General features: G+C 54.8%; 1 protein-coding gene across 5 annotated transcripts; it reads left to right on the top strand.

Moving 5' to 3' along the window:
- The first annotated feature begins 12 nt into the window (after nucleotides 1–12).
- Nucleotides 13–27473, top strand: AHCYL1 (adenosylhomocysteinase like 1). Of its 5 annotated transcripts, none has more exons than XM_039565325.1 (17): nucleotides 13–308; nucleotides 15425–15536; nucleotides 15899–16042; nucleotides 16759–16859; nucleotides 17108–17210; nucleotides 17974–18068; nucleotides 18851–18957; nucleotides 19038–19154; nucleotides 19297–19360; nucleotides 21242–21330; nucleotides 21758–21828; nucleotides 22441–22535; nucleotides 22613–22711; nucleotides 23232–23300; nucleotides 24410–24488; nucleotides 24877–24997; nucleotides 25577–27473. In XM_039565325.1, exons 1-17 carry the CDS (start codon nucleotides 204–206, stop codon nucleotides 25581–25583), a joined length of 1578 nt encoding a protein of 525 aa, XP_039421259.1. In that variant the 5' UTR covers nucleotides 13–203; the 3' UTR covers nucleotides 25584–27473. The 5 variants fall into 5 exon arrangements, with proteins under 5 accessions (XP_039421259.1, XP_039421260.1, XP_039421263.1 ...); XM_039565329.1 differs by lacking the exon at nucleotides 13–308 and adding an exon at nucleotides 3488–3695; XM_039565328.1 differs by lacking the exon at nucleotides 13–308 and adding an exon at nucleotides 10037–10303.
- The last annotated feature ends 511 nt before the right edge of the window (nucleotides 27474–27984 follow it).

The raw sequence follows: 27984 nt of genomic DNA, 5'->3' as shown, positions 1-27984 counted from the left end.
CGCCCCTAGCGCGGCGGCCGCAGACCCGCCGCAGCCAGCACGCCGGCGGTGCCGTAGCGAGCGTGAGGGACCGGCGGGGCCGAACCGGGCCGGGCCGAGCCAAACCCGCCCGGAGTGCTTCCCCCCTGCCCGCCCCGCCGTACCCTGTCCCGTTTCGTCCCGCCGGCGGCCGCGGCCCGCCCCGCATTCTCCGCCGCATCAGGATGTCGGTGCCGGAGCCCGCCGGCGGCGAGGAGAAGCAGGCCAAGGAGGTGGAGGACGCCGAGAAATATTCCTTCATGGCTACCGTCACCAAGGCTCCCAAGAAGGTAGCGGGGCCGGCGGGGGCCGGCTCGGTGCGGGGGATCAGATCCCGGTTCGGGGGAGCAGCCTCCGGTTGTGGCGGGGGAGGACCCGCGGTTAGGGGGGAAGCAGCCCCCGGTTCGGGGGAGCAGCCCCCGCTTGCGGGGTAGGAGCTCTCTTCTCCAGGAGCACAGCCGCCGGCTGGGGCGGAGGGAGAAGGCTCCCGGTTGTGGGGCGAGCAGCTCCTGGTTCAGGGGGAGCAGCCCCCGGCTGCGGGCTCAGAGTCTCCGCTCTGGGGGCGGCAGTGGCCCCTGGTTGGGCGGACCAGCCCCGGTTGGCGTGGGGGATGCAGCCTCCGGTTCGGCTTCCCGGCTGGGGGGAGAATCCCTCGGTTGTGAAGGGGGGGGGACCGTGATCCGGCTCTGGGAAGAGCAGCCCCACAGGTGGAGGTTTGTGCTGGGAGAACTGGAATTGATCCAGTTTGGCGGTAACTGGGAAGTGGGGGCTGTTCCCATTCAGTACCTCGCCATTGGTACCCGCGAGGGGGTTGGTCCGGGCTGGGGGTGGCAGGTATGAGCCAGGGGGCTGCTGTCCCAGTTTGGGGTGGGAGGGAAGGGCTTGGGTACTGGGGAGAGAGGGGTCTGTACTGGGATACAACCTGGCCCGTGTGGGGTGAAGGGAGGACCGGTACCGACAGGGCAGGTTCGGGAGGCTGGGATCAGGCTGGGTCCAGCTCTGGGGGCCAGAGCAGGGACCTCGGCTGTGGCATAGGAGTGCAGGAGGACAGGGTGACCCCGGGAAGGGGACTGGCAGGGGTCTTGTGGGGTGACAGTCCCACTTGTGTGGGACTGTGGAGTGACAGTGCTATGTGTTGGGGACAAAGCAGGGGGGACCTGTTATATGGGAAGAGCCAGGAGCAGCACACTAGCTGTGGGTCACTCAGAAGCGTGGCTGAGAGATGTCAGAGTGTTGAGTTTTTTTTGGGACAGGTTGTTCTGTTGGAGGTGTGGGTGGGAGCACATTTGGGCTCAGGAAGAGGCTGCCGAGTCACTTCAGTACCGCTCCATCCTTGAAGGCCTCACAGGAGCTCTGAGATCTCCCGGTGCTGCTCCCGCAACCCTGTGGGATGCTCAGATGGCACCGAGGGTGGGCGAGCACTGGTCTTGCCACTGTAGCAAGGTGCAGGACCCCAGTGACCTGGGGAGCTGGCCCTGTGCTCCGGGCTGAAGTTTCAGTCCTGTCAGGGAGGCAGATCCATGTTCCAAGCACCACACAGATCTGTGCAGCTGAATATTGTGTTCCCCTCGGGGCTGCAGCCGCCTAGAAGCCGTGAATGCCAAGGCAGAGCAGTCACAGAGAATGGGCACATCCTCATTCTCTGGGGGAATCTCCCCTGCCTGCTCTGGCCACGGGTGGGATTGGGGAGCGTCTGACCCTTGGGGAAGGTCAGCTGGATTTGAGGCATCTTCTCTCTCAGGGAGCAGGGATTGGAGACCAGGCCCTGTTTATCTGGGCTGTGCACATAGCCTGGAGGAAGGAGCAGAGGAATGTGGGGCTGGGATCGGCCTCTTCCAGCAGTGGCTCAGCACAGCTCCAACTCGGGGATTGTTTTTACCTTTTCATAACCATCGTCTCTGTCAGGGCGAACAGCACGAGGCTGCTCCGAGGGGACAGCAGGCTGCGAATCCCAGAGCATCCCCTGGAACCAAAATCTGTGTGGTAAAAAGGAATTGATGGAGCATCCTCAGAGGCAAGTTTGCCAGTGTCTCAGGGGGATGAGATGTTGTATCCCCAGAATTTTCTGCTGCAGACATAGCTGGTTGTGCAGCATGAGGAGCCTTGCTTGGACTCAGTGCCTGCTGCAGCTTTTCCTGGCTGGGTGAGGATATTGAAGGTGCCCAGAGCGACACACGACATTTGAGGCTGATAACATCAGCTGATAACATCAGAGATGGGGAGCGCGCTGAGCTGAGCTCGGAGAACAAATCGCTCCGGGCTCCTGTTTTCCTTGCCTGGCTAGTTCCTGCAAATAGTGCTGGGGAATGGCAGAGGCCTTGGCAGGAGGATGAAAGACTGAGGAAGGGAGAATTGCCATCCTGAGATAAGGATGCCTCAGAACAGGATTGCAATTAAACCATTAAAACTCCCTTCTGAGTCCCTGCAAGTCGAAGTGACTTTTGTGCTCGCTGCCCTGGAGCTCCTGGCATGGTCAGAGGCCAGGGAAAGGGTGGAGAGAGATGATTTACCAGCATGGAGGTGGGGAAGATTGTGCTGTGCTGCTGAAGCAGGTCCCTCCGGGGTTTTTGGGCTCCTTGAACTTTGCCAGTGCAGTTTGGGTGAGGTGTTTGGAGAGGGAGAGGGTGGGAATGTGGCTAAGCTCAGTGCAGGCTCTGTCTCTCTCTGTGAATGGCTTTCCAGAGGAGCCTTAACTTGTGCTGGAGCTTGGGGAAAGTGCCAGTGTGAGCCCACCAGTATCAGCTCAGGACCTGCAGGAGATCTTGGATACAGCTGGAAGCACGCTGGCCCCATGGCTGCTGCGGAGAAATTGGTGTCTCCTTGTTGAGGGCACCTGGAGCTGGGAGCCAGCCCTGGCCATTGCTGTTCCCTCTTGTCAGGGATTTGTTTAAAGTGAAAAAACAGCAGGAGGTAAGAGATTAAGAGATTAAATACGATCAACTCCAGGTTGAAGTAGGAGCTGACTCAGTGGAGGTGAAAGGAGGAATGGGGTGGTTTTCCCCCAAGAGTTGGGATTTCCTGTCTCTGCTGGAGCTCTGTTTTCACTGCAGCTCGTGGGAATTTGGCTGTCAACAGAATAACCCCAGTTTGGTCTGAGCGAGGTGGTTCTTTGGCCAGGAGTGGTTTGCAGGCAGAGGTGAGCAATGCCGAGTTTTCCACCTTCTCCAGCCACTGCTGTGGTGTTGCTGGGGAAGGCTGGGAATGCTGAGGCTTGTGGCTTACCCAGGTTAAGTGAACATGGATGTGGAGATGATGATGGGAGAGCTCAAGGGCAGGCTGTGCTCTTCCGGATCCTTGTGTGCCATCACTGCTGCGTCTGGGCATCTGCTCTCCTGCCTCCCTGGAGGCTGCAGGTGCCCTTGGCAGCAGTTGCTTTCCCAATCCACGTCAGCCGGTCGGCGGAGCCTTAAACTCCCAGCCGAGCCGAGCTGTGGGTGCCCTGGAGTGGGAAGGACACAGCAAGTGCCACTGTGCTTGTGACAGGGCAGGGGGCTTGGCACGTGGTGTCCCTGTCTGTCACCTCACCCCTCTGTGTCCTTGTCCCGCTGGCATCAGTGTCTGTGGGGCTCCTCCACACCTGGGTGCTGGCAGACAGATGGATGCTGCAGACAGATCTTTCTCCTGCAGCATTCCTGGGCTCTGAGATGGGCTGAAGCCTCCGGTTTCGTTCTGGGGAGGTGAGTTGGGTGGCAGCTGCGTGCCCCACGCAGCCGGTGCTGGGTGCGTTTGGGTGGTGCTGTGCCCCTGCGGCTGCCGGCTCCGGCGGGATCCCGCGCAGGCTGTGGCGGGGAATGCTAATGCACAGCGCTGCAGCTTTGCGGTGGCAGCAGCCGGGTGCTGCCTGGTGTGGGGGTGGCAGAGATGGAGCAGGGAAAAGCTGGGGAGAGGGGGATGGAGCCTGTGGGGAGCTGCCAGCCCCTGGGGAGGGCTGGGTGTCCTCTCCAGAGCATCATTCCTGCTGTTGCTGTCTGCAGTGGCCCGCAGATCGCTGACCTTGCTGCAGCTGGCTGCATCCCTGCCCCGCACAGCCCATTCCCAGAGACCTGTTCCTGTCCCGCTCTGCTCTGTCCTGACTCATCCCAGGTCCCTGCAGCTCTGCCAGGCTGGATGATAATAAACTACCTTCCCCTTCGGGCTGTCAGGGGCACGAGACTGCCCTTGTTTGTCCTGACAGAGCTCCTGTAGCCGTTTGTTTTTCCTGTCCCTTTAATTTTAATTCCTTAGAGTGGCTGCTCATAAATCCTCTGTGCCTTTGTCAGCCTGTCTGGGGCCATGGCTACCACCTCCTGCCCCACTGTTCTGCAGGCACCATGCACCTGGCTCTCCTCATTCCTTTGCCCAGATCTTCACTTCTTTGGCTTCCTTGCTCTGTCACGACAGTTTTTCCTTCTTATAATGAGGTGCCTGGGCTGGGATGAGTTGAACAGCTCATTGTCCTCTGTATGGATGTCCTGAGATGAGCCTGGCCTTCCCTGGGATGCAGGAAAACCCTAATAAGTGGGGAAAGAAAAAGCACAGGGGTGTTTGGAGTGGAGATGAATTACCAGGGCTTGGGGCAGCCAGGTCACTCCTGGTGCTGTGTTAAATGATAGAATCCTAATTTTTTTCTAAGTTGCTCTTGGGACCTTCCCGTTGTTTTGGTGTTTTGGAGGGTCTCCCTGATGTCCAGAGGGGAGGCTCGTCCTGGTGCCCTAGCACTGCAGCAAGGCCAGAAGACATTTGATTGAATTGTTGAACCAGAGAGTGGGGAGAAAGGTTTTGGGGGTCTGATGGGCACAAACCGTCTTCAAAATGATGTGCTAGAGCCTGTGGCTTTTGCTTCCCCCTTTTCCTCCTGCATCCCTGAAGGAGGCTGGGTTTCCACTCTTATGTCGGTCCTTTGGAGCTGGGAGAAGAGTTGGATATTCATTCTTCCCAGTCTTCAGAAGCACCTCTTGTCATCTTTTGATGGTGTGGGGATGGAGACCACCCATCCTGGGAGCCCCCTGCCCACGTGAGCAGCCAGGTCTGGAGTGTGGGAAGGGGCAGAGCACAGTGTTTTCTTTTGACCTTCCCCAAAAGCCAGGTTATCTTCTGCTGGGGACCGGCCTACCACAATACTTTTTTTGGGAACAGTTTTCTCCATGTTTTCCAGCCTGTGCAAATGTTGGAGTGAGTTCCTGTGCTCCCTGCTGGATGTTGAGGCCAGGGTATTTTGCTCTGGAAATCAGGTTTTCAAGGTCAGGTTGGTGTTGATCCTTTGCAGGTGAGGATCCTGTCTATGTTGCTCTTCTGAGGAGTTGGTGAGTGCCTCATCCCAGATTTTGGAGCAGGAAAGGTGTGGAACTTCAGCACTCAGCCTGAGGGATTTGCTTGCGCCTGGCTGTGTTTTTATCACTGGGAGTTTTCCTGCAGGTGACGATTGCATTTGCTGAGGGCTCCTTGTGTTTCCTGCTGAGCCCTTTGATCAGAGCTGCTTATCTGGGGCCTCTGGCTCACCTTCACTCAGCACACGGTGGTGGCGTTCCAGGTGACTGTCCTGGGACCTGCTGGTGGCCCCGAGGGCCCACGGCGCAAAGGACTTTGTGCCAGAACTTCTCCCAGAGTGAGACTCGTGGTGAAACTGTGGGTTGGATCCATAAGGGGCTGGGAGAAGGGTCAGGGAGTCCCACCAAGGAGGACACCTCAGCAGGGTGTGTGGAGCCCCTTCTCAGGGAGCTGGACAATTCCTCAGCAGTGCCGGAATCCACTCTGCACCATCCCCCTCTGTCCACATCATCCCTGCAGGATTCCCTGGTGTGGTTAACTCTTGAGAATGGGTGCTCTGGGACATCTTGGTTGATGGCCCAGAGGTCCAAAGAGAAAGCTGCCATAGTTTGGGAATCATTTGGTTGGAAAGGACCTTAAAGCTCACCCAGTGCCAGCCCTGCCATGGACAGGGATACCTTCCACTGTCCCAGGTTGCTCCAAGCCCCATCCAACCTGGCCTTGGACACTGCCAGGGATCCAGGGGCAGCCACAGCTGCTCTGTGCAGCCGGTGCCAAGGCCTCCCCACCCTCACAGGGAAGAATTTGGGCTGTTTTTTCACAGCTGATCTCCCCCCATGGGTTCTGTGCCTCTGAGAAAGCGGGATGCGGAAGCTGAGGCTTGTCCTGCCTTTGAGAAGCTGCCCCCATTGCCCTGTTGAGTTGGGCTGCTTGAACTGTGAATTTTAATTACACTTTGGGATCAATACGGTGGCCTTGGTAACGAGCTTATTGCTGCTGCAGAATCTGTTTACTTCAGGTTGGTGACAGCCAAAGGACTGAGGTGGCCGAGGACATGATGTTCCAGCTCCTTGAACAGGCTCCATTGTAATTCGGGTGAGGCTCCCGTGGCCCTCGGAGCTGGGTGCAGCTTCCCCTTGGCTGCCCCCACAGACCTGGAGCTGGCTGGCAGCACCCGTTCCTGCCTGGCTGAGGAGCTGCCTGGATTCAGGAGCCAGGATTTGGGTGGGGGCTGCTGGAGCCTGGTTTATCTATGTGGTGTGGGTGGAGGGAATCACTCCTTCTGGCCTTTTGGAGTGAGAAGAAGTGGGCAGCCTGGAAAAGGAGGGTCCTTGGGGCTTTGCCTTCCTGAAATTCATGTTTTGGTGTCCTCCTTCCAGATGAGGGTGAGGTTCAGCCTGTGTCTGCTGTTTTCTGCCTCTCCTTCTTTCGCCTCCCAACAGGGAGCCCCAGATTTCACACATTCCTGCACCGTGGGGAGAGTTTTGCATCCAACCTGGCATGTTTTGGAGCGAGAACATCTGGCTGATCCCTGTTGACCTTGGAGCCGTCAGCATCTTGCAGGCAGCACAGTGTCTCCTACATTAACTAACCCCTTCTCCAAATATTCTGTGAACTTGCCATCTCCACAAGGAAATCACTTCTATCCCTCCTGCCTCCTTTAAAAGAAAGGGGCTTCATGGAATCACCCTGTTTGCAGGAGAAGGTTGGCTTTGCTCTGACACGAGTCAGTATCCAGGAGGGTGATTGTCCATCCTGGTGGTGATTCCTCAGACTCCTGAGCAGGGAAAAGCCCATGCTGAAGCCAGAGGTTTCTCCTGCTTTGCCTCTCAGCAGATGCATCAAAATCCAAGTAATTTCCAGGGCTGAAAATAGTCTGTTGGTAAATGAGGAATGGGCAGCTGTAGTGGAAATACCACTGTGAGATGCCTTTGGGAGTCAGGGCGGGGGGAGGATGGATTTCCAGTTTTCCAGAACAGGCAGCTCCTGTTTCCATGCTGATCCTGCAGGGTGTTTTCCCTTAAAGCTGTGACAGAGGGATGGAGGATCAGCTAAAGGTAGCTGAAGTAGCTGGAGCCGCTCCTGAGTGGGATTTGCTGTTTTGGTTTCTTGAAAGACCAGTAGAAGTCTTGGAATGCTGAGATTCTCCAAGGCAGTTTGGGGGGAGGAGAGGAGGCAGGTGGGGCACCCAGAGTGCCAAGTGGAGTGATTCTTCCCCCAAAACACGGGGGCTGCTTTAGGATTACGGAGCAGAACTTTGGGCTTCTCAATTTGGTGGGTTTTTTGTGGCAAACCCTCCCTTCAGACCATGAGGTGTTGCTGAATGAGCCATTTGACCGTGCTTCCAAGTGTTCCCTTGGTCTCATACAACAGTGCTTGGAGAGGCATTTTCTAATTAGTTTAAAAATTGATGCTAATTAAAGCTGATTCCCTCTCAGCTCTGACACACAAACACATTTCCATGAGCTTCCAGCTCTGCCAGCTGGCCCGTTGGAGGCCATCAGTCCTCAGATTGCCCCATAAGCTGCTGGAAGTGATTTAACCCACAGTCATGGAATAGTGGAATGCTTTGGGTTGGAAGGGTCCTTGAAGCTCACCCAGTTCCATCCTCTGCCATGGCTCCCAAGCCCTGTCCAGCCTGGCCTTGGACACTTGCAGGGATCCAGGGGCAGCCACAGTTGCTCTGGGCACCCTGTGCCAGGGCCTCCCCACCCTCACAGGGAAGGATTCCTTCCCAAGAACCCATCTATCCCTGCCCTCTGGCAGTGGGAAGTCATTCCCCCTTGTTCTTGCAAGGACATGACCTTGTCTTGTCGGTGCAGTTCTTCCAGTGTGGTAACTCCAATTAATACTAATTATCCTGCTGCCCAAACACGTGCTGTGCCATGAGCTGGGTAGGCACTGGGGATGAATCCAGAGGTGAGAAATCCAGGATATCTTTAGACCAGTTGCTGTTTGCCCATTCAGGGGGTTTATGGGGTTAACCTGTGAGACATGACTGGAGTTCACTGCCCTGAGGGATCCCAGACATTGGACTTTTGCTGTTCCTGCCAGGAAGGAGATATCCCTCTGCGTTTCAGGAGATATCCTGCTCCATTAAAGCCAGGCCCAAGCCTTTCCCTCTATTCCTGCCGTCCAAGGACTAGATGCGTCCTTATCTGCTGATGGGGAGCTTTCCCTCTGCTCCTGCTGGAGCTCACCTTTGACCTCCAGGTGTTTATGAGGCAGGATTTATCCCCAGTTACTATTTAACACTCAAAATCACATTTCTTTTGTGGAATCCCTCCTTCTGTTTCTTTTTCCTTTAACTGGCATTTGCAGTGATTCCCATCATGACTGAAATCTTGTGGTGATTCCCAGCCTATTAACCTTTGGAATGGATCTGTTTCTTTCCTGGTGTTTTTTTTTCTCTGCCGAGTTTTGGGATTCATGTGGAAGTCCTTAATTCTCCTCTTGGACTCACAGAAACTTGGTTTGTTTTTCTTTTCCTCAATGCTTTACCCAACCAGCCTTTCCCTGGCAGTGGAGGATGGAGGTTGGGACAGGGCTTGGCTGGTTTGCTTTGCCAGCACCTCAGTGCCCTTTTATTTCTTTGCTGGAAGGAGTGTAAAGGTTTCCAGGTGGAGATTTGGCTGGGATTCCTGCTCAGGGAGTTGGCTGGGAGAATGCTAGGCAGGTCTGTGCCTCTAGGGAGAACAGCCTGCCTGCCCTGTGAACCCTCTGGGAGTGAGAGATACAGATCCAGGAGCACCAAATTCCACATGGCTGTGCTTCTGTTCACAGAGCAGCACCCTCAGGAAACTCTTCCAGTTGTGATGTCTGAATGGAGCATTGGAGTTTCTTCTAAAAGTTGGGGGAACCACCAGGACAAAGTTCTCCTCTTGCAAAGGCCACACCTGGAGCAGAAGCAGGTCCTTTTTCCTGAGGGTTGTTCCACTTCCAGCTCCCACAGAGCCCTTGGTGCTCAGGCTGCGGAGGATCAGCAGATGCTTGCTGAGCAGCTCTCCTGCTCTTCCAGCATCCCTGTGGAATGGTGGGGTGAAGCAGTGGTCACTGCTAGGGAGAATCCCCCACCTTCCCCTGGCCATGGGCTCTGCCTGGGGATTCGTTTGCTGCTGAGATGGTTTGAACTGGGAGTCTGGTGGTTCTTCCATGGGCCTGGCCATAGCCTCATGTGAATTTGTGCAGCCCTTTGCCATCCAGGTTTGTGCTGCCACGTGTGACCAGAGCTTGGAGATGGGAAAATGGGATGGTTTGAGTCGCAGAGGCAAATTTGCCTCCACCCCTCCCCAGTGGTTTGGGGATGAGGATGGTGAGTCCTCTGGGTGGGAGTCTTGCTGGTCCTGATCCCCCATCCCTCTTCTCCGAGTACCTCGTTTTTCCTTTCCTTCCATCCTTAAAGAATCCAGAAATACCCTTCCAGTCTGGATAACCTCACAAGAGAAGAGCCCTAAAACCATCCCTGTCTGCCTTGCTCATTCCCACACCAAAAATCCGTGTCCTGTTGGATGGTGGAGCAGGAGCTGTGTCCCCCTGTGTGTCCCCTGTTTCCAGCCTCATGTCTAGACACTGTCCTGTGGGAACAGGGGCTGGCTCTTCCAGCCTGGAAGCGGAGCAGAGGGGGCCTGAGGACAGGGCAGCCAAGTCCTCTAAACAAACCCAGCGCCCTGGCATGGCCGCAGTGGGAATGGGGCCAGCTCCAGGGGCCAGCACAGGGACACACACTGGGAGCATTGGGAACCTGCAGCTGGCGGGTTTGGGATGGCCTCAGTCCCTTGTTGAGGGAGGCAAACATGTGAAACGTGGCAGTGGCTCTTTTCTCCCCGTCAGGAAGCTCGGGGTCTGCTCTGGGAACTGGGTGGCTGTGAAAACAGCATGGAAGAGTTCCATCCCTTCCCTGAGGAGGTGGCTCGAGCAAAGCTGTTCTCTCTTCTTCTTGACCTGGAATGAATACTGGTTATCTGACCTTTTTCCCCTCTGCTGATGAGGCTGAAGAGCCTCATTCCCTGGGATGCCTCTGCCCTCCCTGGATGCTGTGGTGAGTCGCTTCTGCAAATAAGTGGATTAAAACAACTTGTCCTTTAGAAACGCCCGAGCCAGCTCGTCCTCGGGAAAAACCAGCAGCTCTCCGGGAGGGAACGTCCTTCTGTGGGTAAGGAATCCTTGGAGACTGAAACCTGAAGGTGCCAATCTCCAGGTGGGCAAAACCCAGCCCTGCCCTGAGCTGCTCCTCCCGTCTCATGTGGGAGCGGGGCTGGTGAGGAGGAGGATGCTCGTTTGAGCTGTAAAACATTCCTAGTCTGCCTGAATTTCCAGGAATGACAAAGAAATGATGAACTTAAAAGACAGGTCACGTCAGGGCTGCCTTGGCAGTGTGGGCATCTGGCAGTGCCCTCCCAGCCTCTGCCAGGGAGTTTTTGTTTGGGAGAACACATTAAATAAGGGGAACTGACTGCTCTGAATAGTCCTCATCCCTGCTGCTGGTTTTCTGCAGCTGAAGAAAAGGTCCCAGCACTCTGGATCCTTCCAGGCTTCCTCCTGGGAGGGCAGAAGTGGGTTGCAGAGACTCTTCTGCTTTTTGGTGGTTGTGTGGCTGTAGGAAGATGCTCTGCTCCCATTTTGCTGTTTCTCCCTGGGCAACTGTGCTGTGTCCTCACATCCACGGATGTCAGACTTGGAAGTCTGGAGGGTTTTAGATGGTTCATTGCTTCCTGCTTCTTTTGGGTGATGTGCAGAGCCTGCTCCTGTCCCTCCACCGCTTATCCAGGACAGAAGTGGCTGGGAGGGCACTTCTCCCATGGCTGTGTATGTGCTGATACTCACGTTGTCCCGAATAAAAAATTAAAATAATAATAGTGAAAAAAGGATTGCTGAGGCAAACCTGGGGGTGCCAGGAAGAGAGCCTGAAGCTGCTTCCCAGCCCGTGTCCTTTCCCCTGTGGAGCCTGTGCATTGATGAGCTGCATCAGCTGTGAGTTGGTGGATGCTTTCCTTCTCTTTTCCTTCCACAACCTGCTCCCGCTCTCCCCCAAGGCTGCATGGGATGCAGTCAGGGATGTGTAGCACAACAAAGGAGCTTAAGCATCTTCTCTGGAGCTGTTCTGGGAATGGAAGAAGTGTTAAAATGCAAAGTGGGATTGTCATGTGTGAGAGGGACATGCTGAGCTCACCTGTGCCTGGGGTAAATCCAGCTGCATTTACAAATCCCTCTCCCTGGAGCCAGGGAGTGGAATTTTCTTACTCTGTCAGCTCCAAAAACTGCTCTTCTGCCTGACCACTGGGAAAGTCCTTGGGATCAGCCATGGAGGATGGCACACCCTGCAGTCACAAGCTGCCAGTTTGGTGAGATGGTGCCAATCCAGACCTGCAATCTGTTTGCCCTCCCTGTGTCGTAATAATCAAACAAATGAGGCTGTGTGTGCTGGGGACACTTGTGCTGCTGGGTTTGGCACTGCCCCACCAGTGTTCTCACTGGATCTATCCTTATAACCTGGAGAGAAGCTTGTTCAAGCTGGTCTTTCAGCTGCCTGCTGGTTTGGGGTGCTCTGGGCAGTGTGGCCAAATAGGGTGGGTAAGGACAATGCTGCCTCAGCTCCAGCTGCAGCCCTGGAAAGGGTGGTTTGAGCTAAAAATGAGTGGCTGTTGTTGGGAAATGGCAGATCTGCCTGGGAATGGGCACAGTGGCAGTGGATTTCCCAAAGGGAGAAAATGTCCTCCTGGCTTGGCTGGTGTGACCGGGAGCGGGCAGTGTGCAGCGATGCTCTGGAAGAACTTGGCAAGAGATGGTGGATCCTGCTGTTTTCCTGCAGAACGTATCCCAAAATCCCTGCTGTTCCAAGTGAGGAGTTCCTCATTTGGCCCCTTCGGTCTCCAGCCCCATCTCCTCCTTTTCCAGGGCACTGATGCTGAAAACCCCTGGCTTCATTCCTGTGCAGAAAAATGGGTGCTGTCTTGTTTTCCCTCCTTGACCATGAATTTCTGGGATGAAAAAATATTTTCCTTGCTCTTAAACCCTTGTGCTCCACCCGGTTGGAAAAGCTGCTTCCAGCAGGATGAAGTTTGGGATGCGATTCGTGGCTGTGCTCTTTGGAGCTGGACAGCCTCAATCCCGCTCAGGCACAGAGCGCTGACCCGCAGCCCCCGGCTGGGAATGCCGTTCATTCCAATTCCCATGACAGGCAGAGGGATTAGGAGATTTTCTCTGTCTCCTTAATGCAGCTCGAGCGCCCGGCACGTGGAGGGCACTGGTCACGCACCTCTGCTCCAGTGCCTGTCCGACCTCCCTCCGCTCCCTCCTCGCGCTGCCGGACACAGCGGTAATTTCCTGGGCTCAGGGGGGTTGGATGTTCGGATGGTTTGTTGGATTTGGGAGCTGTTCATGGTGTTTGATGATAATTTTAGCCAGGGCAGATTTTGCTAAGCTGGGGAGTTCAGCTGAGCCCTGGTAAAGCCATGGCAGGGATTACTGGGGGTAATTCAGCACTTGGTTTGTTTAGCATTTGCTTTTTCTCTACCCTTGGATTCAACCCCCTCATTCCCATGTTTCTAAAACTGCTGTTTCTCTTGCAGAGTGGGGTTGTGCCTCAGAGCTGGCTCAGCACTCACAGCTGGAGCCCTGAAGGGGAGATGCATTGTGGTGTGGGATGTTGTGGGACTGGGGAGAGCAGTATCCCTCTGTGCCATCCTCTCTTTTCCACTGCATTTCAAATGAGCTTTGTTCCATGAGACCATCCAGGCAGCACGTTTCCCTGAAGGGAATTGCACTGTCCCGGAGCTCACTCATCCTGGATGCTGCAAGCCAGGACAGATCTGCACCCTGGGCTGGAGCACTGTGCCTTCTGTTTTTTCCCTCCTGGGTCACCTCTTCCCTGGAAGCTTTTCCCTGAGATAGAGAAAATTCCTCAGATACCACTTTATGCTGTTTTAATGGCAGCAGCTGTTTTATGGGGCATGGTTTTTATACCCTCTGGTTTGATGAGCTGCCAGAGGAAGAACTTGGTGTGAAGGCATGGAAATCTTGTGTCCTGAAATTGCTGATACTTTTTCCTCCTTGGAAGTGCCCATGAGCCACTGGCACAGAAATGCCACAAACCTATCCTAGGCTGTCTGGGGAAGATTGATCCAAGCAATAGACCTTGAACAAATTCCAGCACCATCATTCCTTGTTGGGAAACCTGCCAGCTCCAGCCATACACCCTGAGCACAATGTTGGTGCCTGCCTGGAAGAGCTTCTCCTCCTCTTATCCCTGGAACCTTCTTTCCTGTGGGGATGGGGGTTGTGGTGCCCTCTGGATCTTCCTCCTGCTCTCCCACGGGGATGGAGGTTGCAATGCCCTCCAGGTCCTCCCTCTGATTTTGCACTCTTTTTCTCTAAAACAACCCAGGGGGGTTGTGGTCTCCTCTGCATCCTCCCCCTGCTGTCCCGTGGGGATAGGGTTGTGATGCCCTCCTGATCCTGCCCTCTGCATCTTCCCTCTGCTCTCCTATGGGGATGGAGGTTGTGGTGCCCTCCGAATCCTCCCTCTGCACCAAATGACCTCAAACAATTGCAAAACCAAACCTGCTGTCTCTGTTTATCACTCCCATTCCTTCCACTAATACAAACTGAAGTAATTTGCATCAGAATCCAACTGGAGTCTGCTGGGAAGTCTGGTTGGAAGCAGGTACTGGACTGTAATGTGTCCAGGATGGAGGAGCTGGCTGGAAACCTTGCAGCAGGAGCACCCACAGGAATGCCTGGGATGCTTGGCTGGGTGTGGTGATAGATCTGATCTGCCACCAGTCAGTTCCTGGAAGGGATGCTGGAGTCCCACATCATTCCACCTGCCCTCCCTTGGAGTGAGCCATGGGTTTTGTGTCCCCTTTGTCCCTTCCCAAGTGGAATACCATGCTGCTTTTGGCCCATCTGCTGGGATTCTGCAGAACTATGGCTGCTTTTTCCAGCCCAGAAAGCCGTACTGGTGCTGCAGCTGCCCCAGCTGTGCAGATTCCTCCTTTCTGGAATGGATCATTTCAACTAAATAGTTTCATTCTTCTCCTCTCCGAAGCCTGTTTCCTGCATCAAAGCTTTCAGGGAGCTTTTGGGATGGCTGTGGCACAGAAAACCCCTCCTTGAGGCCACTCTGGGCTGTCTCTTTCCATCATCTTGATTTCTCCAGGACTCCTCTCGAGGTCTCCTGGGTCTTGGGGATGCTTTGTTAATCCCACTCCCTGCCATGATGTCTCATCCCTGTTAAATGGCAAAATTAAATCCTGCAGTGACGCGATCTGAGGGAAGGGGCCGTGCTGGGGTTCTTTGTCAGGGTCTCCTGCATGGCAGCGGGGAGGGGGCTGCAGGCTGGATTTGCTGCTGCTTTCCCTAATTCCCTTTCATCTCCATCGCCTTTCTCTGGCAGGAGCAGCAATAGGGCCCTTTGCTGGCTGCTCACTCGGGGCGAGCGCAGCAGCTGAGCAGTTTTGGGTTATTTTTCCTCTCTTTTTGGCTCAACGCAGCTACATTTGATGAACTGGTGGAAGGTGCTGGAGCCTTGAGTTGCCTCTGGCTGAGAGAGGTGGCTGTTTTGGGGGTTCTCTTCCAATGGAAACATCTTGTCCTGCAGAGGAGGCTGAAAGCCAATGCAATGTCAACTTCTTTTTGTTGAAATGTTCTCTCTTGCTGAGGTTTTTTTCCTGTGCTTTTAGTGTCAGTTTTGGAAGGATGTGCATTGTTTTTAACCTGCGGGATGCTCTGCCCCTGGGGAAGAGCCTGGAAGCACCAGGGATCTGTAGGGACCACCCCAGCTTTCTTGCTGCTGCATTTTTTGGCAGAAATCTGCTGGGATTGGTTGGGGCAGGGGCTGTGCGAGCAGGGGCTCTGCCTCCACGTGGGATGTGGGTTGTACAAGGCGTGTGATTCCTGAAGGAGCCTCAGGGAGCTGGGAATGGGTTAAAGGGGATGTTTCAGGGTGCTCTTTTTATCTTCAGATGTGTCAAATCTGCTTTAACCTTGTGGTGACAGTTGTTCAGGCAGAGGAAGGGGTTTAATTTTTGGCATCAGTAGCCTTGTATTTGGTGACGTTAATTTTCGTGGACTGAAGGGATCTGCGGGTCCCTGCAGCTTGGGAAGGTGTCGTGCCCTAAGGATCACCTCCTGATTTAGCACTTCTTTCCTTTGCTCCCAGCAAATCCAATTTGCAGATGACATGCAGGAGTTCACCAAATTCCCGACCAAGACGGGCCGTCGGTCCCTGTCCCGCTCCATCTCCCAGTCTTCCACCGACAGCTACAGCTCTGGTAGGTGCCAGGTCCTTGTCCTTGGGTGTTCCTGTCCCAAACCCAGCGTCAGTGCTGCAGTGAACGTGCTGCTCACACCCTGTGGCAGGATTTGTGCTGCTGTTTGTACTTGGACGCTGAGGGAACGATTGCAGGCGTCCCCGAAGCTCAGGCATTGATTGCCAGTTGATAATCCTGTTACCTCTGGGTTGTTTTAGAGAAAAAGTGTGCAAAATTCCTTCAGGGTGTCGGCTTTCATTAGGAAACTGGTAGTTTGAGCCATGAGTGAAAGGTGGGAAGGGAACCAGAGCAGAAACCTCATGGGGTAGGAGGTTCCTGGATTCATAAGGCCTGGCATAACACTCAGTTCTCTTTTGGTTTAGCTGCCTCGTACACGGACAGCTCTGATGACGAGGTGTCCCCCCGAGAGAAACAACAAACCAACTCCAAAGGCAGCAGCAACTTCTGTGTGAAGAACATCAAACAGGCAGAGTTTGGGCGCCGGGAGATCGAGATTGCTGAACAAGGTACAAAGTGGAGTGTGGGGCTTCTGGGGCTTGGGACGGGTTCTGGAGACCAGGAGCTGAGCATTGGCAATTCCCACTCCTGCTGCAGCCTTGGATATCCTGGTTTTCCCCCAAATCAGTTAGGGAAGAGCGAGATGCACCAGCAAACGTTGGTGCTGTGTCCCATCCCTTTTCTAGCAGGAGCAGAGCTCTTGCAGGGTTTAATGTTTTGTTGGCTTTGGATGGACAAGGATTTTGCAACACCTTCAGAGAGATGAAAGCTGAAAATCCCAACCCCTTCCCCTGGGGCTTGTGGGAAGCTGAGTTACCATTTCCAGTGGGGTGATTGGGTAACTCTCCTTTCCTTTTAGAAGGCGAAGCTAATCCAGGCAAATTTAGAGCAGCTCTTCCGAGACGTGGCAGCTCTGTTTTCAAGTTCAGGTGCTTCACCTGCTGCCACAGGACTGGTGGCTGTCCTTAGGTGCCTTCCCCGGGCAGTGCCAGTCCCAGACTCCTCCTTACCTCTCTCCTTGTCCCTTGGTCAAGTGACAAATGGCACTGGTGTTTTGGTCCCGTTTTGCACAGACCTGCCAGGCCAGGGATGAGGAGTTTTCTCCCTGCCTGTGTAACAGCTACAGCACAAATTTTTGGGGCTGGAGGTATCCTGGGAGACCCCAAAAGGCAGAGAGGGGACCCTCTGGCCTGAACCAGCATTAAAACCTCTCTTCCTTTTGCAGACATGTCTGCTCTGATTTCGCTCAGGAAACGAGCCCAGGGGGAGAAGCCTTTGGCTGGAGCTAAAATCGTGGGCTGCACCCACATCACAGCACAGACTGCGGTGAGTGGCTGCTTATTTGGGGGTTCTGGGGTGGGACATCAGCTTTTCCCTGGGGAAGAACTTGATCTCTTCAGAATGGGAGAAGGCCCGTTCAGTAGTCCGGAAGTGTTTCAGAAAGGTTGTGCTGGTGGCATTCCCGCAGGGCAACGTTTGGTTCCTATGCCCATCACTGCTACCCCAGGCCTGCCCTCGTGCCAGGGGCATCCCGGGGCATCCCTGACGCCTGGGGCATCCCTGCTGTCCCGCAGGTGCTGATCGAGACGCTGTGTGCCCTGGGAGCGCAGTGCCGCTGGTCTGCCTGCAACATCTACTCCACCCAGAACGAAGTGGCCGCGGCCTTGGCAGAGGCTGGTGAGTGCGGCCGGGCCAGAGCCCTCGCAGCCCCTCCTGCCTCCCTGGCCTGATCCCAGGGGAAATCTCCTAGGGAGCTTCGTCTTTTCCTTGTATTTATTTCATTTAATATGTATCTATGTTTTATTTATAGTTATATTTTATAGCTAGAAATATTTTATAGTTAGTGTATTTTATAATTAAAATGATATGGTATCTTTTATAAATAAAATGATAATGTATTTTATGTTTATAGGTATGTATAAATATATGTACACTAAAATATGCAATATAAACGTAGGAATACATGTATAGATATTTACGCAATGCTTATAGATGTGTTTTATATAAAATATAAATAAAAGATATAAAATGTGAACAAATAAAATAAATAGAAATAAATATAAAATCATAAAAACATTAAATATATTTAAATTTTGTATTTAACCATATTTTAATTCTATTTTATATATTTTTATACTATTTATTATTAATAGTATAATATAATTATTATTAATAGTATTGTTTTCTTATTATTTATTTTTTGTTATTTCTTTGGTTTTTATGATATATTTGTATCTTTTTTTTTCTTTTATTTTCTATTTCTATTTTAGGGAATTAATATTTTTGGGGAATATCTTCTAGGGAGGGATGGACAGGTCTGATCCTGGTGTGATCTCTGCATGGCCCCTTGGCTCTCGTGTCCATGTGTTTCTGGAGTTGGCCAAGCAGGAGAGAGCTCTGCCAAGCCCAGCAAACTCCAAGGATGCTCCTGTTCTTTCAGGTGTTGCCGTGTTTGCCTGGAAAGGGGAGTCAGAGGATGATTTCTGGTGGTGCATTGACCGCTGTGTTAACGTCGATGGCTGGCAGGCCAACATGGTGAGGAGCCTTCTCCAGCCCTTCCTCTTCCTCTGCCAAGTGCCCATGGGGTTCCTCACCCTTCCACCTTGGGGCTGTTCCTGGGGGCCTGCTGGTCTTGCAAGGGCCTCGTTGAAGGGAGGCTTCTGGAGAATGGCAGCTAGAGAGGAGCTGGGACCAGCCATGGGACTGTCAGGAGCTGCAGAGATGATGTCCTGAGCTGACACATCCCAATGGCAAGGGAACAGCTCCCGGTGGAGCTCCCACGAGCCAGCAGATGGGACCTCTTTCCCCCTCCAGGAGCTGCTCCAAGCTGCTCCTCTCCCAGCACAGCTACCGTCTGCCCTCTCTCAGCTGGGATCATAGTGGGGACCTTTCCCTTGCCAAAGCTGATGTGCCCCCATGGTCTGTGGTCACCAGTGATCACCATGACACCTCCCACAGTCTCTCCTCTCCCGTTTGCTTTCAGGGCATGAATGCTGTGGCGTCCTGAGCTCAGCCTAGTTAGTTAGTGCTGCCTGTGGTTACCTTTCCAGGCTGCAGAGCAATAGCAGAGGCAGGAAATCCTGTTAGGATCCAGCAGCTCCATGCAGGGGTAAGGAATCTCAGTGTTTTGGAGGAGACCCCGAGTTGCAAGCACGGGGGGAAATCCAGGAGTCCTGGTCCCCAGGCCTCTGCCTGAACAGCCCTGCAGCAGTGCCTGAAGATGCTTCTCCAAATCATTTTCCCCATCCTGTCCTCAGCCAGTGCATTTGCCAGTGGGAGGCCTGACTGCTCCCTGTTCTGCCTTGCCTGTTCTCTAGATCCTGGATGATGGTGGGGACCTGACCCATTGGGTGTATAAGAAGTACCCCAGCGTGTTCAAGAAGATCCGAGGGATCGTGGAGGAGAGTGTGACCGGCGTGCACAGGTGGGAGCTTTGGGAAGGCAGAGCCGGAGATCTCAGGGAGTCGCTGCTGTCTGCTCTGACCTGCCTCTGCCCTCTCCCAGGCTGTACCAGCTCTCCAAGGCTGGGAAGCTCTGTGTCCCAGCCATGAACGTGAATGACTCCGTCACCAAGCAGAAGTTTGATAACCTGTATTGCTGCCGGGAGTCCATCCTGGATGGGTGAGTCCAACCCTTTTCCCCACTGGCACTTCCACACAGGTGGGTTTGGCTCCGGCTGCTCTTAAGCAGAGATCAGGCTCTGGTGCTTTCACCTGGTTTTGGGCTTGACTGATCCCAACACAGGTCTCTCTCTGTCCCCCAGCCTGAAGAGGACCACGGATGTGATGTTTGGAGGGAAGCAAGTGGTGGTTTGTGGTTATGGGGAGGTGAGTTCCGTGAGCTGTGCTGCCCTCCCCCAGGCTCAGCATCCTGCACTTCCCTGTGCAAAGGCCACTCGCCCTTTACTGTAAGGAGTAGATCCAACCTGGTGAGCGATAACCAGGGAAGTCTTCCTGGAATCTGCTGGGAGGGTGGAGATCAAGGATCAGATTTCCCAGGTTGTTGCAGATTAACTGGGCTGCACAGCCGGCAGTTGCTGGGACACACTGGCCTGAATTATAACTACCCACGGGTACTCCCATCTGCTGTCCCTGGCCCAGGTTCAGCATCCAGCCTGGCTGTCACTGAGCAGGGCAGGCGGCTTCTCCCTGAGAATAATACTCCGGCAGAGGGGAATTGTACCATGAACTTGTAACTGATTCTACCCTGGAAGAGCTAGAGCTGGGAGCCGCCACCTTCCCTCCATCTGTGCACGTCCCTGTGGGTGTTTATCTTCCAGCACTGTGCAGGGCCTGGCAGGAGCTGCAAAGGCTCTTCCCAGCAGGAACTTGCTCCCTAATTTATTTAGGCACCAGTGGAGCCCAGCTTTGCTCGACCAAGAGGCTGTGCTGACTCTTGCCGAGGGCTCTGGGCTGGTGCCTGGTTCTCCAGCCAGGAGTTGGGCTGGGTGGTGGTGTCTCCAGGGCCTGTCCTGAGTTTTACTGGACTTCTTCAAAACAGGAGTGTCACAGAATCATAGAATCCCAGACTTCCAACCCATATTTGGGTTGGAAGGGAACTTAAAGCTCATCCAGTTCCACCCCCGGCCATGCACAGGGACACTTTCCACTAGACCAGGTTACTCCAAGCCCCCTCCAACCTTGGATACTTCCAGGGATGGAGGAGCCACAGCTTTTCTGAGAATTCCATTCCAGGGCCTCCCCACCCTCACAGCCAAGAATTCCTTCCCAATGTCCCATCCATCCCTGCCCTCTGGCAGTGGGAAGCCATTCCCCCTTGTCCTGTCCCTCCACCCCTTGTCCAAAGTCCCTCTTCAGCTCTCCTGGAGCCCCTTTAGGCACTGGGAGGGGCTCTAAGGTTTCTCTGTAGCCTGCTCTCCTCCAGGCTGAACCCCCTTAGCTCTCCCAGCCCGTTCACCCTGAATGGCTTCCCCTTCGGATGTGAGTTGGAGTCCCAGTTTGCCCTGCCTGCCTGTGTTCAGTAGACCCGAGGCTGGAGCTGGGTGATAAGCAAGGGTCTCTCTCAAGATGTTTTTGGTCTGGCACCTTGCTGGTCAGAAAATGGGGCTGAGCAGAGTCGGTGCAGCACAGGCAGGTATTGGCGTAGGTTGGTGTTTAATTTTGCTTTAATTTTCCACTGAGGAGAGGGAGCGAGTCCGAAATGCTGCTGCAGGAGCCTTGTGCTCCCTGTGCTGATGTGGCAGCATGGGATGGAGGATCTGCCCCCTGAGGAGTTCAGGATGGCTCTGAAATCCTTTAGCTTAAAGGCAAGGGGGCACTGTGTACTCCTCTAGGCTGTCTTTAACTCCTGCATGGAGAAAGGCTCTTGCAGTGCTGGGGCTGCACAAGCTGTGAGAGCACTGGGGTGGGAAATCTCTTGGCCTTGGACACTTCCAGGGATGGGGCAGCCACAGCTTCTGTGGGCAGCCTGTGCCAGGCCTCCCCACCCTCACAGGGGAGAATTCCTTCCCAATATCCCATCTATATAGGATATTGCCTTCTGGCAGTGGGAAGCTGGTGGTCTTGCAGGGGGAGCTGGGCTTGTGGCAGTTGTGCCACTCACCAGGTACATCCTGGGCTGCTCCTGGCACTGGCAGGTGGCTGGGATGAGGATCCTTCAGCCTGGGATGGGCTTGGGCTGTGTAGGGAAGGGACTGTAGCACTGGTGTGTCCGTGTCCTGCCTCACTGTGATCCTTTTGCCTTGGCAGGTCGGGAAGGGATGCTGTGCTGCCCTGAAAGCCCTGGGAGCCATCGTGTACGTCACAGAGATCGACCCCATCTGCGCTCTCCAAGCCTGGTAAGGTGTTCCCGTCTGCTTGGGAGTATCTATCTGCTCTTCCAAACCCTACCTGAGGCTGGTGTGGAGCCAGGGGGATCTGTGGCTCATTTTGGAGAACATGCACCTCGTTGGGGTGTGATGGGGAAGGGCTGGGGCAGCTTTCAGGGATGGGGTACTGGGCAGAGGATGTTCACTGGCTGATTTGGGGAGGCTGCTCAAGCCTCTGTGCCACATGTTCCTGGCTCCTCTGACATTTCCAAGAGTGGGTTGGACACCCCAACTGTTGCACAGCCCTCCCTCATGGCACTGGTGTTCCTGGAGGGGTAGAGGAGAGCCCGGGCTGCTGCCAGAGCAGTTTGGAGCTGCTGAGATCCCACATGGCCTGGGGCAGAGAAGGAACAAGCTTCTCCTCCTCATCATGGTCCCTATTCCCCTTTTTTGCCAGCATGGATGGATTTCGGGTGGTGAAGCTGAGCGAAGTAATCCGTCAGGTGGATGTCGTCATCACCTGCACAGGTAGGGGTGACAAGGCTGGAGCAGGCTGAGGAGCATCATTCCCTAGTGGGGTCTTGAGGGAGCTGGGAATGGAGAGGACTCCTCACTGCTGTGTGCTCCTAACGTTCCACAATAGCTGGGCTCTGCCAGCAGCTTTTCCTCTGATTCCCTCTTTGAGCACAGTCCTGGCCCAGAGCAGAGAGACATCTCGGCCACATGTTCTCAGCGTGTTTTGGGATCTCCTAGAGCCTGCTTAATTCATGGGAGCAAAGATCAAAGATTTGGGCACTGAAATGGGCTCCCCAGGGAATGGTCACGGTCCCAGTCTTGCCAGAGCTCAAGGAGTGTTTGGACAACGCTCTCAGGCACAGGGTGGGATTGTTGGGAGTGTCCTATGCAGAGCCAGGAGCTGGACTTGATGACCCTTGTGGATCCCTTCCAGCTCAGGATATTCCATGACAGCACTTGTCCCCCACGTTCCCTGCTGTCACAGCTGCAAGGGCTCGTGTCCCAGTGGAAGTTCATCCGATGTAACCCCAAGCCGAGCTTCTCTGACTCAAGTTCAGGGACGGGGAACCCAGAGGGTTTGTGTTCCCACTGCTGTGGGATCAGCTGTGCCCTCTGTGCCTGCAGGGAACAAGAACGTGGTGACCAGGGAGCACTTGGATCGGATGAAGAACAGCTGCATCGTGTGCAACATGGGCCACTCCAACACCGAGATCGACGTGGTGAGTGCCGGTGCCTCCGGCCATGCCCACCTGCCGGCTCCTGCCATGACTGCAGCCTCTTCCTCCTCCTCTTCCAGACCAGCCTCCGGACGCCGGAGCTGACCTGGGAGCGGGTCCGCTCCCAAGTGGACCACGTCATCTGGCCGGACGGGAAGCGCGTGGTGCTGCTGGCTGAGGTGTGTTCAGAGCTGGGCCGTGATGCTTTGGGCCTCCATCAGGAAGTCACGGATTTAGCCAGGTGGAAAAGTGCTGGGAGGAGCTTCAGGGTTCAAAAAAGGGTTTTTTGATTTATTTTATTTATTTTTTATTTCCTTTTCTTGAGGGTGGGTGTGTCATATCCCACATGCAGCCACAGAGGTGTCATCTGGCTCTGTTCTTCTGAGCCGGGATTCATCCCACTCAGCCAAACCCCATCTGTGCAGGGTTTCCCAGGCGTTGGGTGGCTCCTCTTCCCACAGGAGCTGTTCTGGCAGGAGGAGGGACTGGCTTTTCTAGGGACCACAACATTCCCCTGCCTTGAAACGAAGGGTTAAGGTGGAAACTGGAGCAGAATTGAAATGCTCTGGTTCCCTGTGCCCTTATTCCCTGGTCCCCTGTGCAGGGAGGGGGTGGAGGTGAATTCCATCTGGAAACTCAATTTGGTTTGGATTTGGGAGCACGTCCAGCTCCGTGCTGACTCCTCCTGCTTCCTCCCAGGGCCGTCTGCTCAACCTGAGCTGCTCCACGGTTCCCACCTTCGTTCTCTCCATCACGGCTACCACGCAGGTCCGTACACGGGTGGGGCTCTGCACGAGCCTCAGGGTGGGGATGGCTTGGAAGGAGCTGGGAACACACTGGGATTGGTCCTTGGGATGGCACCACTGCCAGAAATACCATTTTGTCTGGGCTGGAGTTATTGCTGGCGTGGACCCAGTGTTTTGGGTACAGCAAGTTTTGGGAGAGCTTTTCAATGAGTGGTTTTATGGCACAGATCCTGCTGGGCTGGAAGGCAGGTTTAAGCCCCCCTGAGCACAGGTTTAAGCCCCCCCAGCACAGGTTTGAGCCCCCTCAGGACAGGTTTGAGCCCCCCCCTAGATGGGTTTAACCTACCCCAGCACAGGTTTGAGCCCCCTCAGGACAGGTTTGAGCCCCCCCCTAGATGGGTTTAACCTACCCCAGCACAGGTTTAAGCCCCTCTAGCACAGATTTAAGCTCCCCCAGCATGAGTTTAAGCCCACGGAGCACAGGTTTGAGCTTACCTCAAAGCAAGGCTTTGTTGAGGCTGGGAACACCAAGGGAACTGGTGGCACTGGGAACACCGAGGGGATTGATTGGAGTGGGAACACGGAAGGGACTGGTGGCACTGGTGCTCGTGGGGAAGGACAGCCAGGCTGGCAGCGGGGAATTCCCTTGTCCTCACTCCAGCCAGTCCAAATGGACAGGGACCAGGCCTCTCTTTTGGACTTGGGTTCCCAGCACTGGAAGCCAGCACTCGGGGGATGCAGTTTCATCTCTCCTGAAGGAATGATCCTGGTTTTTGGATGCTGCCAGTTTCTGAGGAGCAGCCCCTCCTTTCCCACGTGCTGCCGCAGCTGTGTGGTTTACGAGGAGAAGAGCTGCTAACCCTAAACCTGGGCTTTTTCCCTGGGGTGTTGAGCCCAGATGCTGCAAACAAGCTGGGTGGCATCTGATCCCTGCTCTCTGATCCCTACCGTGGGGTTATGGAGACCCAGAGAGGGACGTACCTGTGGTGGGAGCCTTTCCCTCAAGGCATGTTGGAAATGGTTGCGCTGTCCCTCCAGCTCCCAGATCCTTCTCTGCCTTTGGGAGCTTTGTGCTGCCCAGGTTGGTGGCCGTTCCTGGCTATTCCCAGCTTATCCCTGTGCTCTCCACAGGCTCTGGCTCTGATTGAGCTCTACAACGCTCCCGAGGGCCGGTACAAGCAGGACGTTTACCTGCTGCCGAAGAAGATGGGTGAGTGAAGGAACTGACTTTTCCCTGGGGAATCTGTGTGCCAGCAGTGTCAGGAGAACTCAAGCCTGGGCTGAGAAACACTTCCAGAGGGACAGTGACTTCAGGGAAGGCACCAGAGGCAGTGACCTTAAAATACATGTTGTTATTTGATGTGTTTTCCTTAGTGTTCTGCAGCGTGGGAGGCATCCCACATCCTGCAGCCTCCCTTCTCTGGGATTTTCCATGCCCTCCTTATGCCTTTAGGGGCACATCCAGCCCAGGCCTGGGCTCAGCTCTGCTTTGGGTGATGGTGAATCTGGGGTGCTGCCCAGCCAGGCCTTGCAGTCATCACCTGCCCATGTTGTGGTGGGGAATGTGGACCCCCTGATCCCATTTTCCCTCTTCCCAGACGAGTACGTGGCCAGTTTGCACCTGCCGTCGTTCGACGCCCACCTGACGGAGCTGACGGACGATCAGGCCAAATACCTGGGACTCAACAAAAATGGGCCTTTCAAACCCAACTACTACAGGTGAGAGCTGCTGGGCCAGGAGCTCCCAGCTCCTCATGGGTTTGGAGCTCTGCCTCCAGCTCCAGGGTCTCCAACAGCAGAGGGGTGTGGAGCTGCTGGAGCGTGTCCAAAGGAGGCCATGGAGATGCTTTGAGGGCTGGAGCTCCTCTGGGAGAGCCGGGAGGTTCCCAAGAGAGCTTAGAGCCCCTTCCAGTGCCTAAAGGGGCTCCAGGAGAGCTGGAGAGGGACTTTGGACAAGGGCTGGAGGGACAGGACAAGGCTCAGTGGCTTCCCACTGCCAGAGGGCAGGGATGGATGGGATATTGGGAAGGAATTCTTGGCTGTGAGGGTGGGGAGGCCCTGGCACAGGGTACCCAGAGCAGCTGTGGCTGCCCCTGGATCCCTGGAGGTGTCCAAGGCCAGGTTGGACGGGGCTTGGAGCAGCCTGAGACAGTGGAAGGTGTCCCTGCCCATGGAATGAGATGGACTTTAAAGTCCCTGCCAGCCCAAACCAGCCTGGAATCCCATACCTGGGGGAGCCCCTTGCCCTGGCACAGCAGCACCTCCCACGTCCCTCACTGTCCCTTCCTTCTCTCCTAGATACTGACGGGACCATTTCCATGAAGGACCAGACCACACAAGGCAACATTTGAGAGATTATTTTTAAAAATCATTTTTATTTTGGTTTACCTTTTTTTTTTTTTTCTTTTTCCCTTGACCACCACCAGAACCTGTTTTTACATTTTATCTGTGATTTTAAGGTCAGGTTTTCTTTTCTCCCCCTTCTCCATGATCACATCCCTGTCTGATCTTGCCAGACAACCTGGGATTTATTTGCTTCTTGCTTTCATGTGGCTGAAGCCGCTGATTCCCAGCCCTGGCTCCAGGAGGGGCTTTCCCTTTCCTGCTGTTCCAAGGGCACTTCATTCCTGCAGCAATGGTTTTTTTTTTGGGCTTTTATTTTGTATTTTTTCCCACCTTTCCAGCCCATGTCGGTCTCAGCCGGGCTCCCTGCGGATCCGGAGATGCTCTTCTACCTTATCTTCTATTTCTTTGTGTGGATTATCTGCAACTTCTAAATTGCCTTAAAGAGCCCAGTTTTAGCTGCTAGATCCCTGCTCCGGGTGCTTCCTGGGAGCAGAGTGGCCTGCAGGACACCTGGCAAAGGGGGGTGACTGTGCCCAAGCCCAGCCCAGGTCCCTGCTCTGAGGTGGCCCAGGTTTGGTGGCCGCTGGCCTGGGTTTGCTGGCCACCTGGGTCCAGGGGAGTTCAGTGTTTCAGGGTGCTAATCTGAATCCGGATGGGGGTCGCTTTCCCAGCATTATCCTCATCTCTCCTAGGTTTTTTGTTTGTTCTGGTTTTTTTTTTAGCCAAACTGCACCTTAATTGAGTTTTAAACATTTTTTTTTTCCGTTTGTTTATTTGTTTTTTCCTTCCTCTTTTCCTTTTTTGATCCTCACAGAGATGTTTTAGAGGGCGGGGATGTTTTCAGATGTTTTAAAGAGGAAGCACTGGGGACGTGGCCGCCTTCCCATCTCCCTCTGGGAAGCGCCGGGTGGTGTTGAGGGTGGCTGGGGGGGTTTTGGGGGTGTTTCACTATTTTTTTTTTCGAGCTGGATGCAAAGATGAGCCTTCCCCATACCCCAGCCTGGCCCCTCTGCTCCCTGCTGCTGTTTTCCTCACCCTCTCCCCGTGTGCCCCAGCTGCTCCCATCACCTCCTCCATGCCCTCCCTGCTGGCGTTTCCCTTTCCCAGCTTGTGCTGGGGTGTGGGAAGCTCCTTCCAACCCACTGAGGTTCCTCTTGGCTATTTTTATCCTCCCCAAATCTCCTCTTCCTTTCCCCACCCAAGGGAGGCAAGGAGCTGCTGGCACCTCCCGGATCATGGAGCTGCTCCTTCCCCCTTCCCAGGGATCCACCTGGACGGGTCCTTGCCAGGGAATTTGCAGATCTGGGGGTGCAGAGCTCCTTGGGGGGCCAGGAGATGGGAGAGGTGCTGGTGGCTGAGATCATCCCAGTCTCATCCCCTCCTCCGTGTCCTCTGACTGTTCCTCTTTCCCACCCTGCCTGCTCTCCTCCTGGACGGTCGCCCCATAGATTTTGGGGATCACTTGCCTTGCTCCCCCACAGATCCTGGGGATCACCTGGGTCCCCTCCACCATCCCCCAGACCTCACCGGGGACGGCTTAGCGAGCTGGGATGGGCGTTGGTGGGAAGGATCGGGAGCATCCCCCGTTCCCTGTGAGCCCCCCACGCCCGGGGGTCCTGGCCCCCCCGCCCCCTCCCCGTTCCCACCCATCCCGGGTGGAATCTCAGTGCGAGGGCTCCATGTCTGGATAAGCCATGGTGGGGGAGCCTGGGGGTGATGGCGGCGGCAGCGTCGGGCCGGGAGCGAGAGGTTTATTTTGTATATGAATGATTTTTAATGAATGCAATATTAATCCTTGCAGATGAGCAATAAATCATTAAAGTCTAATTAAACTATTAGGAAAAATGAAGTACTTTTGGTTGTGGGTGGTTTATTTGGTGCTTTGGGAGACCTTGAGTTGTTTCCGAGCCCAAGGGCAAGGCTGGAATCTCCCTTTGGCCACCTCGGGATGGGGGTTGGGTCCTGCCAGAATTCTCTGAGCATTGCCAGAACTCTGAATTTTGGGGTCTCATCCTCTTTTTAGCCCAATAGGGCACCTTAACTTGGGGTTTAAACCCTGTCAGGTTCCTCTGTCGGGGTCTGACTCCCCTCTGAGCCCCACCAGGTCCTCCCCTCTTTGGGCTCTGAGCCCCCCCAGCCCCTTCACTGGGGCGTTCCTTTGTTCCAGGCCCTTCCCTTTGGGACCTGCCTGTCCCTGCCACTCCCAACATGGCGGCGCCCAGCACCCGGGCCCCGCCCTGGGGCGAGGGCGGAAGTGCCACACCTGGCATGGCCGCGCCCAGAGCCGCGCCGCACCCAAGATGGCCTCGCGGGGGCGGAGCCCGCCGCCCGGCCGTGTGTCGCGCCGTCCGTGGCCGCCG

This window comes from Corvus cornix, chromosome 26 (genome assembly GCF_000738735.6).
Source record: "Corvus cornix cornix isolate S_Up_H32 chromosome 26, ASM73873v5, whole genome shotgun sequence".
Lineage (NCBI taxonomy): Eukaryota > Metazoa > Chordata > Aves > Passeriformes > Corvidae > Corvus > Corvus cornix.
Note: the sequence above shows the minus strand (reverse complement) of the source record. Positions and strands in the feature narration are given on the sequence as shown.